The 12,750-nt window shown below is 37.4% G+C and overlaps 1 protein-coding gene across 3 annotated transcripts in view; it reads right to left on the bottom strand.

The window, feature by feature from the left end:
* Positions 1 to 1,674: 1,674 nt before the first annotated feature.
* LOC148868042 (Insulinase (Peptidase family M16) family protein) overlaps positions 1,675 to 12,750 on the bottom strand; it is a 69,727-nt gene continuing 58,651 nt past the window's right edge. For 2 of the 3 annotated variants that reach the window (XM_088973726.1, XM_088973727.1), the window contains 5 exons: positions 5,646 to 5,846; positions 5,444 to 5,550; positions 4,445 to 4,598; positions 3,270 to 3,391; positions 1,734 to 2,434 (listed from right to left, as the gene is read on the bottom strand). In XM_088973726.1, coding sequence (XP_088829852.1) covers positions 2,191 to 2,434; positions 3,270 to 3,391; positions 4,445 to 4,598; positions 5,444 to 5,550; positions 5,646 to 5,846 — 828 coding nt within the window. In that variant the 3' untranslated portion in view covers positions 1,734 to 2,190. Of the gene's footprint in view, positions 2,435 to 3,269; positions 3,392 to 4,444; positions 4,599 to 5,443; positions 5,551 to 5,645; positions 5,847 to 12,750 lie in introns of all 3 variants that reach the window. The other variant, XR_016108166.1, reaches the window with a different exon arrangement.

Genomic DNA, 12,750 nt, shown 5'->3' with positions numbered 1-12,750 from the left:
CAAATCGAGTGAAACACTAAGAAAATTAGGAATATCATTTACTTGTCAAGGAAACGATAGGTTAATTTTTCTTCATTCTGAGTGCAATCAGGTGCAGCTTTTTTTGTCGTCTTGATCACCTAATTTGACTAATATTAATTAATAAAGCCCAGTTGTGAAAATAAGGTGGAAAATAGTAATTTGCATGCCATCCCGGAAATTTAAAGGACCACAGATCAAAAAAGAAAAAATTACTAAAAATTAACCACTAATTAGTTGAATCTAAATTCCATGCTGCAATCCCACGCTTTGTAATTTTAGAAGGAATTAACTATAAATGTTTTCTTCGTTTTCTTAAGATTACAGGTTTGGTAATTTTGCCATATATTATTTTATTTATTGCCATAATTCAAATAAATGTTTAAAAAAATTTAGTAATTTTCTTCTTAAAACCATAAGTGTAGAAGACTAGAACTACAAAGGAGAAGGCTATTATTGGCTATTATTGTGCAAGTTGACAATAAGTTTTGGAGATTATGATGTTGAGCGTATCAATATAGCATCAAAGATCAAGATCACAGATAGTAGAATGCAATATCTATGATTCTAAAATGAATACCAAGTTGGGTTTTAGGGCTCGTTTTTGGATTTTGAGAGAGGAAAAGTTGGTTAATGGGATTTTGATTCCCACTAGTCAAGATATTTATGCTATTTTTTTAGATTTATGTAGGGTTCATGAAAAAATTATTTTCCTTAGGTCGAACGGCCTGACCGTTCGAACCAAATGAACAGCCCATTCTGACAATAAATAAAAAATTAAATAAAATAAAAATCAGCCAAACCATTGAACGGTTCAACCATCCAGGTTTGCTGACCAAATCAACGGTTTTTGGAAAATAACAGTTCTAGGGTAAAACAAAACCGACACCTAACCGATTCCTGGTTTTTCCAATCCAACCATCCAGTCCACTTCGGTTTTGAAAATGATGCTAATCAATATAAATTGGTGAGACATGCGGTTAATCACATTACATGATACACTTCAGCTAAAATGATATTGCAGTATTATCTAAAGCATCAATTTAACGTTTATCCAAACAGCTTCCCATATATGCCATTTTTACGTATTTTTTAAGGTATAACTGTTTCAACTATAAACAGTTTATGCCAATTTTATTGATCAACTCAAAAGGTTTCAGGTAAAATCAGCAATGTTATCAACCTTTTGCACAGTTCGGATCAGGTAAGCACATTAAATGAACACTTACAAAATTTTTGACACCTGTCCCTTAAAATACCTCAGCCTAATACCCACTTTTGATTGTCAAAATATTTATTTTCTCATTTAACTGCTTACTTTTAAGGTTAAAAGCCGTGTAATCCACGTTAAAATTAAAACGATTCCTTGTTTCAAAACCTTTCCAAGGATTGAGAGACGAGCCAAGCTTTGGGAACTTAAATTCAGTCTTGGCTTCGATCATCTTAGCACTACTCGGCAATGCCCAATAAAACAGACACGATCACCACTTGCTTTATATTCAAAACACCGGGTAAACTGCCTTCTGGTTGCATCAACAGTGTCTGTATTTTATTGGATTCTTCGGTTGTAGGTTTGCAGTTGATGTGATCTCATATTTTTGAAATGTGACGCCTCAGTTTATCATCTTCAAACAGTAAGATGGCAACAGTTTGAGATTATCCAACACATTCTGTGATACTCAGAATCCATTTAATAGTTCAATGTACAATCCCGATTTCTCAACAATAGGTTTCTTTTTGGTAAAAAATTCTCAACAATAGGTTAAACCTATGTCTGAATGTTGGGAAGTGCCGTCAAAGCTTCGCTGCAATCTGCAGCCACCGGCTTGACACTCCAATCTTACAACTTGACAAGATTACATCATATAAGGAGAGTACACAGCATAAAAGTTCAACTGGAACTGAAACAGAAGACACATCCCAGAAATCAAAGACAAAAAATAATCTATGCTTTTATCTAAATGGAAAATTTTAGAGAAAAATGAAGTGTTACATTAATACAAGTTTACAACCTAATGAATACCTTTCTTTTCATCCCCTTCTTTTTTTCCATTATGACTTGAATCAAAAGTACATGGTCCACCTGCAAGGTAACAAGCCTTGAACAGTTTTGATGGCTTACTCAGATTGGTATTGTATATTTGTACGTAGACTGATCGATCAGTCTTTTATTCAACATAGGCTTGGGTAGAAGGCTGCTGACGTTTTAAAAGTAGCGAGTTCTTCAATGACCTTCACAGACTTCCCTTGTGTCGCATTCTCTTGCATATTGGTATTGCAGCCCCACAAACGAATCACAAGTCTCCTACACTTTGGGGACGATAATCTCAAATACCTATTGTACCAGTCAATAACATCACTCTTTTTTATGCTTCTGAGTTCCTCTGCCTCCTTAGCTGACATATCAAACAAGTACCTGCAGTTGAAGTGTTTTTGAGTTGCATAAAGCACAAATTTCTCAAGCAAATTATGAAATGACGACATCCAGAATTTTATAGTTTATCACCTTCTGATCAGGCTAGGCTGTCTTCAGCATATAAAATCTACAATGTGGGAACACTTTTGAAATGGGTCTTGCATGTAGACCAAGGCAAGAAATTCAATTTCCTAAATTTTTCTTTTGATCGATTACAACTTAGACTTTTAATCGAATAAAACAAAAAGCCTTGAGGTGGCCGTGGCAGCCATATGTTAAAACTGAAAAAGCAGAAAAGCTACCAAATAATTGAATAAAAAATAAAGATCACTTGAGTAATGCATTTAAACAATTATCAGCTCTTGTGACACTCAAAGAGAAATGCCAAGGCTTTAACCCACAGTAGTAAAATGATTCAAGTCGGGTGGGAACAGGGCAAGCTGAAAATATCTATTGGACAGTTTACTTGTCTTAAGGCATTTCTTATTAAATCTATCTGTGCAGTTGCAATTACTAAACCTTAAACTACATAGTCATTGTTAAGTGGCAAGGAATGAGAATATGAGATCGGAGCTACTATTCAAATGATCTAAAGCAACTACAAGATTTAGGCAAGTTATTACCATCACATCTAGAACTCCTTGGACAACCAATAGAAAGTAAACAAACTTCAAGTTCAAAATTTATCCCCCGTGTATGTGCATCTATTATATTGACTTTTAATTGCAGATATTCCTCAAGATTCATCATCTAATGCATGTGCACTAGACACCCAATATTCCATTTACATATGGTAACTCTGTCCATGTTAACAAAGATGTGTACTCAGCAATACCTCTTATCCACGATCTGACCCCAGAGATGATTGGTTTCATATGCAAGTGATGGGTCCTTTTCCAATTTCTTTGCTATCAATCCACTTCTATAATTCTCGAAGGCTTCATCATCAATTTTATCCTGTAGTGACCAAAGGCTAGTTAGAAAAGAATTGCCTGTGCATCCATGACTTTGTGTTTAAACTTTTAATGTGTAATTTGACATGTGATGGTTTGGAAATTATCTAACTAATCCTAAATCATACAATTGCTACATGCAAAAAAAAAAAAAAAGTAAAAGGTTAGCAATTCAGCAGAACTCTGTCTTTGACAAATGCATCAGACCTGTTGTGCAAAGACAACAGATGGCACTATTTATAATAGTAACACACCAAATTAAAGTTAAAGTAAATGTAAGGGCACTTATTTTCAAAAGAGTACCTTTTGCCTATTAATTATAGGTTTCTCTCTATACCAGAAATTAGCCCAAATTACCACCCTATAAAGTAGGAAAAACTTTGGCTGTTTTGGGAGACTGCTATGAATGACATCTCATAATGAGTGAGGGTAAAATAGTATTTACACTCAATACTTTTTTAGTTGAAAAGACAAATGAGGACCTGAATTAGCTAAGGTGCCATGTGTAGAGGCTCCCTAAACAGCCCAGGCTGTTTTTTTTCTAAACAGCCAAAGTGATCTCTATAAAGTATTCTTCCAGGCCCAACATCAGGATGAAAAATCATATAAAAGGTGATCTGTCACATGTGCAACAAATAGAGGACATTGTGAGCCATCCTTAAAGAGAGCCTGCTCAGAACTCAACTCCAAAAACTAACATATCTCGATCATCATATCCAACAACTTTACTCTTTTTTGTTCAGGGTCATTTCCCAAGCTGTTTATCCACATAAACAAACACGTAATCTGAGAGATTTGAAGGTTAGGGTCATCTAATTTAAATTCAGTCTAAGCCAAAAAGATCCCTCAGGTTTGGACAATTTCAACTGTGTGCCCCCAATGTCACCCAGGTATACAATGACCACTGAAGTACACCTTAGATTTTCTAATTGAACAACGTAAGAGGGTTGTTTATTTATTTATTATTAGTGGGTGGGAAAATTGATACAAGTATTCAGAAGCCCAGAGCGACTACCAGCTGAATTTTACCAACAGGTAAAGAAACCCGGATGCGTACCAGTAACTCCTGCAAACCATCTATGAAACTGTCAATTCTCTCCTGCAAGTAGAGTGGACTATACTTGGATGATTGGACACAGAAGCAAAACCCCAATACACGGTAAGTTATCCGTGGGCTACACTCAACAACATATCCAAGCTGCTCCTTGGTCCTATATCCACACAAAGAACATTGCAAACAAATCAGATAATAGCCTAAGCCTAGCCTGGGATAGATATAGATCCAAACCATAGTTTTCAAAGCATATACCAACAACTATATCAATTGAAAAGTAGCAATGGTAATTCATCAATCGTCATGTTTAAAACATAGCATCTTAAATAAGCTAATTGCAATAGTTCAAACATGATATTACAATATCTAATAGAGCAATTGCATGTCAAGAAACTATTAGCAGCTGAAGGAAGCTTTAACTTTTAGAGAGAGGGTTATTACAATTCTGTTAAATAAAAGAGAGAGAGAAAGAAAGAGAGAGAGAGAGAGAGAGAGAGAGAGAGAGATAGAGAGAATTATTGCAGAAAAAAGAAGGAAAATGAAGAGAACTGTCACTTTTGCCCTTCTCTTCTTCTCTATAAACCCCTTGGATCCTTTATGTTTCAATAATCAAACCCTAAAACAATGCATATAAGTGATATATATTGTATTGATGCTTCACAAGCATGCATGCCTGTATAGATTCTTTTCAAGTAAAAGGGCCATTACCACTTATGGCATTTTTGCAGAAAATGGTTGCTTGGACACAAACCTAAATTACCACGCTTGTCAGCTCAAGATTTCACGGTTTTCACCATATTAAACCCAGCAATGGCCTCTGCAAATCTCTTGTTTTCAACTATTATTTTCAGAATCTGAAGTAAAGCATGTTAGAAATAAATCATATGATGCATGCAATGAGACATTGACAGACATATTGCCCTTGTTACTAAGTATTAAATGGTGTCTCTCCCATCAAAACAGTCTCAGATGTTAGATTTCTCTAACCAAAGATTGCATCACCTTAGTTGGTCAAACAGTGGTTCTTCTATTATATCATCAAATAGATCTGCCAATGCTCTCAATCTAGTAGCCTCCACCCCAACATCTTGCTCAATTTGAAAATAAAGCTGCCAGGGAAAATTTAAATCAGTAACAAGAGATGAAGTATGTATCATGAAACAAAGGACCTAAAAGATCAAAAAGGTAAACCAAATCCAATTACCTCAACCACGGAATTGGTTTCCAATTTATTCTTGACAGGTACATCCCTAACAAAGTTGGCACCAGAGGGAAAACATATAACACGCTCTTCATGCCACATTTCCACTGGCAGAGGCACAGTAAAGTTTTTTCTGAAGATATCCATAATATTGATTGCTTCTTCTTCCGTTAAGTTGCCATGGCAAAGGCCCTCAATGTGCAACTATTCAGATTCAGATGAAAGGTAATTACAAAATAGTCCAGAGCAGGAACTGAAGAAGAAATAAATTTGTTAAGACAACTAAGGTTCTGACATGCATATTATGTGACTTATCAAGAAGACTGCAAATGGTATCTGTTTATCTGAATTTGAAATCAAATTTGATCCATTTATAATTGGATCGAAATGGATTCACCCCTATCTGATCTGATATGATCCAGTTTGGTTCAAGTAAAATGTACATGCTTATAATATATACCTAAAATGTGCCTTAGCCAACCTAGCCATTTATTTTCTTTCTGCCTTCCGTATCCCTAGATTAGTTGCTAAGAGGATGGTTTAAAATGACCATATATTTCCCAATATTTCTAGGACATTTCCATTTCCATGAATACCAACATGAAAATTTACTGGAACCGACATGTTCTCCCAATGAAACTACTGGTGCTATGTGGAGTTCGAGAGATTACCACTTTGAGCCAGCCAGCTGAAAATTCTTTTCAAACATTAAGTTAAACCTTAGTTTTTATTGTGCAATAAATTATTTGGTTGATCTATTAGAATTATTTGCACTTTCAATGTGTTTAAAATTTGCTTGAACTTGCTCTATAATGTAGTCCCTAACTCTTTTTGTTTTTTTTTTTTTTTTTTGGGGGGGGGGGGTGGTGGGGGGGTGGGGGTGAAGGTTAGTTTTGATTCTTAAAGTTTGTAAGGCAACTTCATAGCATATTATTTTTTATCTATTATAATATTAGTTTCTTAGCTTTGTTTGATGATTTGGGAAAAAGATAATAATTTAAGGGTCTAATTATGCATCTTTTTATCATTACATAAAACAGTATTCTATATTTTTGCAATTTCACAATGTCTATAATTAATTTCCATATGACTTTTCTGACATTTCTGAACTTAAGAGAAGAGAGTCTAGGGCTGGGAAGATCGCTCATGGAAACTCATCACTCCTAGAAAAAAGCTGTGGAGGTACTCTAAGGAACCTGATAAGCTCTACCATGCAGTCATTAAGGGCATACTATAGAGACAAACGGTTGGGAAGGGGGCTTGCATGCAAGAGCAACTTTGTCAACTGCATGGAAATCCATTCATTACATTATTCCTTCTTTCCTACACTTTATAAGGTATGATGTCCTTTCTGGCAATAAAACCATACTCTGGCTAGACCTTTGGTAGCTAGATATTATATTAAAAGACAAATACCCTTCTTTTTTTTTCCATCCTTAAGTTTGATTGCCTTGTCTCTGTTGCTTATCATTATCTCCTCATGGATTATCGTGGGATCTGGGTTTGAGATGGGGTCTTAGTTATTGTAGAATTTGGAGATTTTGGCTCTTGTTGAATCATCAGGGATGTTATTTGAATCCATCAAAACAAGATTCTAGAATAAGGACTCTTAACCCATCTAACTCCTTCACTTGTGCATCTTATTTTGTGGGATTTTGATCAGATCCTTCCCTCATTCCTTTCTGCCCAGTTAAAACCAATTGGAGAAGATCAGTACCACCTATAGTTTGAGCTTTTTTCTTGGGAGGTCTATTACAATAAAATTAACACACTGGAAAATTTACCCAGGAAAAGACTTTCCTGGTGTTTTTCTCCACACATGTGCCTCACGTGCAATGCTTATGGGGAAAATCCTTTGCATCTACTAATCCACTGTAGGTTTGGGATGGCTATCAGGAGCCTTTTTTTTTTTCTTTTGTTGCTTGGATGCAGGACACGGCCACAAGCTGATCTGAAACAAACCATTTTATGTCTCTTTCTTTAACCCTTCAACAAAGAGAGGCAGGATGTTGTGGAGGTGTGCAAGGGAATGTACTTTATGGTGTGGGTGGGCAGAAAGTAGTAACCACATTTTAAATGATAAGGAAAATGGCCTAAGCACAACCATTGACAAAACTTCCATCAAGGTGGCACAATGGGTTAGGACTGTAGACTCGTTTGTCCCTTTTAAGATTGAGGACATTATCTGAAATTGGAGGGAAGTGGCTGATTTTACTTCAAATTGGAAGCTATGTTTGCAGGTATAAAAAAGGTAAAAGAAATGAGATACAATAAGTCAATAGTAGAAGATTTATCAAAAAAAAAAAAAAAAGTTAATAGTAGAAGGAAACTCCAATGTCAAAACAGGCTGGTTGGGAAGTAATGAGGATTGGGAGCAGTCTTTCGATGAACACATAGGTCTGCGAACAGCTTTGCAGACAGGCTGACAAAACAGCAGGTAACTCGATGTATTGGGGAATAGTACAGCAAGGGTAACTTGTACTTTTTTATCAGCAGAAAATATATTTTATTTTATTATATTTGATTAACAGAAATTAGTAAACTTGGTGATGGGAGTGCCTATCCCATCAAGTTACATAGAAGCCAAAAATAGTAGCTGCTTCAAAGTCCCTTGTTTGGCAAGGGAACCAGCTAACCCATTTGCACTCCTGACCCACTTTAAATCAGCCTCTATATCCTTTGCAATCTTTTCCACTTCACTATCACATGTTTAAGAGTCCAAGGAGTATGTCTATTGTAACTTGCCCATGAAATGACTACTTTTGAGCCTCCTTCCACCACAATTTGCCTAAATCCCAACTGCTTTGCTAGCCAGAGACCTTGTAGCAAAGCCAAGAGTTCAGCCTTCAAGGAATTTACCATAGCAATTGGCCCTAAAAACAATGCCAAAATCCTCCTTTCTGAATTTTTGATTACTCCTATTCCTACCAAACCTGGGTTGCCAAGGGAGCTCCCATCAAAGTTCAATTTGATTTTGTTTCCTTCTGGAGGTTACCAATCCACTCTTGCTTTGTCTTTTCTCTTGAAGACTGCTACTTCACCCCAAGCTCTTAGGAAATCAGTGACTGAGAAACCTTGGAAGCTGTCCAATGTTTTTATCCAATGTGCTACCTTCAACTTTATGTTGTTTATCACTTCCTCTAGTGTTCTGCTTTTTTCTAAGAAGATTCTGTCATTCCTTTCTTCCCAAACCACCTAACAAATTGCTACCTTTATAGCTCTCCAATGCACTGTCCCTCTTTTCTTTGGTTGCCTCAAGAAGTTAGGATAGAGTCTCACCACTTTGCTTACATAAGAAGCACAAGTAAGGAGAAAAGCAAGCATAAGGCTTTCTACTCTGCAGCATATCACAAGTATTTACCTTATCAAGGAAGATTTCCTAGCAGAGAGCTTGAATTTTAAGTGGGATAGGCTTACTCCAAATTTCTTTCAACGGGAGGTCCACTACTCGGGAGTTAGACAAGGCAAGGACTTTGAAAAAAGAGGAACAAGTGAAGAGACCATCTAAAGAACCTAACCAAATTCTAGGGTCCTCAAGGGAAGGGTCCAAATATACTTGCCCTCACAAGTACAGTAAGTAGACCAAGGAAGAACATTCATTTTCCTTTAAACCTCTTTTGAAGCCCAAGTTCCAATTTAAACCGGTTGGAAAAGCTATTCCTAAACTAGACATAGTTTCCCCCTTAAAGTTAGAAAGAGCAAAGAGTTCAGGAAATTGGTCTTTGAGCAGAGTTTCCCCTACCCATAGATCTTCCCAGAAATGTACTATATCACCCCTTCCCACATCAAACCCGATGGAGTTAATGAAGGTAGGGTAGACATCATGAATTACTTTCTAGGAAGGAGCTGAAAAGGAGTGACGAGCAACTTCAGCATCCCAGCCATTACCTTCCAACCCATGAATGCCTTCTATTACCTTGTGCCATAGTTTGTTACTCTCAAAAGGGAATCTCTGCAACCACTTGCCTAGTAAAGCAGTGTTTCTAGAGACAAGGTTTTTTTATTTGATCAGCAAAGAAAAGCTATTTTATTAAAGAGTGAGGAACAAGAGCCAAATCACAATACAGCCAATATGTCAACAAAAAACAGATTACAGTTGTGCCGAAAACAGCTGTGGCCTATGGACCCCCTGCTTAACTAATGAGTCAGCCATTCCATTTGCAGTCCTTCTGGTCCAAGTGAATGAAGCATTGAGTTCCCTTGCCAGACTTTCTATCTCTCTGAGGGTGTCTATATCTAGGGACCATTACACTTTGTGGTAGTCCAAGTGATAACCAGTTTTGGATTCCCTTCAACCTCCAGATTTTGCAAGTTTGCTAGCAAGTTTTAGACCTTGTAACAGCGCTAGCAGCTCAGACTTAATTGAATCTTCTACCCCTAGAGGTCCTGGATACATTGCCAATACCTTCTGTGAAGAATCTCTAAATACACCACCTATGCCTGCCAGTCCTGGGTTTCCTAAGGAGCTACCATCAAAGTTCAGCTTGACATTGTTGCCAACTGGAGGCTTCCACTCCATTACATTTTTTATCTTTCCCTTTAGAAGAGTGTGCTACTTCATTCCATGCTCTTGTTATATCAGTCACTGAAAAGCTTTGAAAGAGCTCCAGTGTTTTTAGCCAGTGTGCAACCTTTATCTTTATGGAATCCACAATTTCTTCCTTTGACCTCTGTTTTTCTTTGAAAATCCTTGCATTTCTTTCCTCCCATGCAGTCCACGCCACCACTGCCCTAACTGCTTTCCACATAACCCTTCTTTTTGTCAGCTTGTTCTCTCTAATGGTTGCAGGTGGATTTCTCCTCAGGGTGTAGTGAGTTTCTAGAGACAAGGTTTCCTAACCCTATTCCCCATTTTTCCTTAGGTTTGCTAACTTGTTCCCATTTAACCAGGTGATCCTTTTTTTTCCTCTCTCGGTTCCCAAAAAAGTCCCTCATGTATTTCTCTAGTAGCCCTACTACCTTAGTCAAGATTCGGAAGGTAAATAGGAAATAAATGGTATGGTTTGCTAGTGTGGTTCTAATAAAGGTTATTCTTCCACCCTTGGAGATATAATTACACTTCCAAAGGGCTAGTTTCCTAGCAAACCTTTCTACAATTGACTTCCAAAACCCATCTGACCTAGGATTCCCTTCTAAAGGCAATCCCAAGAAACTAATACGCCAGCTCCTGAACTCACACCCCAAAATCTCAACAAACCTCAGGAGTTCCCCTTCTTTTTTTTTTCTTGATAAATGAGTAAAAGTTTTATTAATCCAACAGATAAGAGTTACAAGCAATGCAAGGAAAGGCACGAGATGCGACATTTCCTTTCAGATTGATCACAGAATTATAAATTCAAATGAACAAAGTTACAAGGTAGACCAAAATAAAGAATCCCAAGAAACCCCTTGTTTAGCAAGTGAGTTAGCCATCGAGTTTGCTGATTTGCCTAACCACTGGACTCTTAATTGTCATATTCCTTGTTAGCCACTTGACTTTTTTAAGGAGATCTCTATAACCCTAGATCACAAAATTCGGATTCAGCAACCATCCCACAACCACCTAAGAGTCCCCTTCAATAAGCAAATGCTCTATTCCTAGTTGATTTGCAAGTTGGATTCCTTGTACAACAAGTAGTTCAGCCCTTATAGAGTCTCCTAGACCCACAGGACTTGAATATAAAGATATGATACTACTACCTTTGTTTCTCAGCACTCCTCCTATGCCCGAAGGTCCAGGGTTACCTTGACTGCTCCCATCAAAGTTCATCTTAATAAACTCCTCCCCAAGTGGCATCCAGTCTACCACATATCTGTTCTTCTTGGTAGAAGTATTAGTCATTGTTAACCAGCATCCATCGGTTATCAAAGGAATAGGTATCAAAAAGGTTTTGTGTTTTTAGTCACTGAGTTGCCCTTGTCAGAACACAATCCTAAACTTCTGAAAAGCTTATTTCCTTTTCACAAAAAATTCTGATGTTCCTCCCTTTGTGTGCCATTCAAAGGTAGACAGACTAAACAACAAGTTAATATCAGATGGCAGGTTCCACCTACACTCAAACAACACAAAAATCCAATTCAATAAAGATGCAGCAAAGGAGCAAGAGATCAGTAAGTGGTAACAGTCCTCATTCTGAGCTTTACAAAGAACACACTAATTAGGGGATAAACACCAATTTGGTATCTTCCTTTGTAGGTTTTCAAAGGTATTAATCTTACCATAGTAGACTTCCCAACAAAAAACAACCTTTGGGGGAATGGGTCTAGTCCAAATTTCTTTAACTAGGAAACCTTGGGGTGCAGGAGTAGAGCAAAGGGATTTGAAAAAGGAGGAGCAGGTAAAGTTGCCTTTCAGATTAGTGGTCCAAATTCTTAAGTCAGGTTTAAGAGGATCCAAGAAAGCAAACTCAAGTGCTACGAACAACTTTGAGACACAAGCAGATTCATCTTTACGTAACCCTCTTCGGAACCAAAATCCCAATTTAAGGCCAAAGGAGAAACAAGGGAGGAAATAAACTTGGAAATCTAATCTTTCTTGTAAAGGGAAAGAGAGTAAAGAGAGGGGAAAAGGTCTTCAAGGGGTTGGTTGCCCACCCAAATGTCTTCTCAAAAAAGAACATTATTTCCAAAATAGACATCATACCCGACCAATCAGAGGAATTTGGGAAGGATCCCATGTATAGCCTTCCAGGGTGTTGCAAGAGCCACCCGTCGAGATACCCCCAACATCCCAACCATTCCCCAAACAGCCATGAATACTATTCACCACCTTGTGCCACATCTCTCTCCCCAAAGGCCATCTCCATAGCCATTTCCCAAGTAGAGCTTCATTCTTAAGAACTAGGCTACCTAATCCTAATCCCCCGTCTTCCTTCTACTATGTCCCACCTAATTAGATGATCCTTCTTTGCTTTCCCTGACTCCCACAGAAAATCCCTCATCACCTTTTCTAGCTCCTTCCTCCACAAATTTATTTCTCCAAAGGAACTCCAGTAGTGTTTCCACAAACAAAATCCATTCCTTACTCTGTTTTCCAAAGGGGATGCAAATCAGTTGTTTTCTTCCATCCCCAAACCATTCTGCCAACATGATGAACCATTCTTTAAGATTACATCTTAACTTAGCTACA

This window comes from Nelumbo lutea, chromosome 2 (assembly GCF_056320005.1).
Source record: "Nelumbo lutea isolate HS-2025 chromosome 2, American lotus-T2T, whole genome shotgun sequence".
Lineage (NCBI taxonomy): Eukaryota > Viridiplantae > Streptophyta > Magnoliopsida > Proteales > Nelumbonaceae > Nelumbo > Nelumbo lutea.
This window is presented reverse-complemented; position numbering and strand designations above follow the sequence as displayed.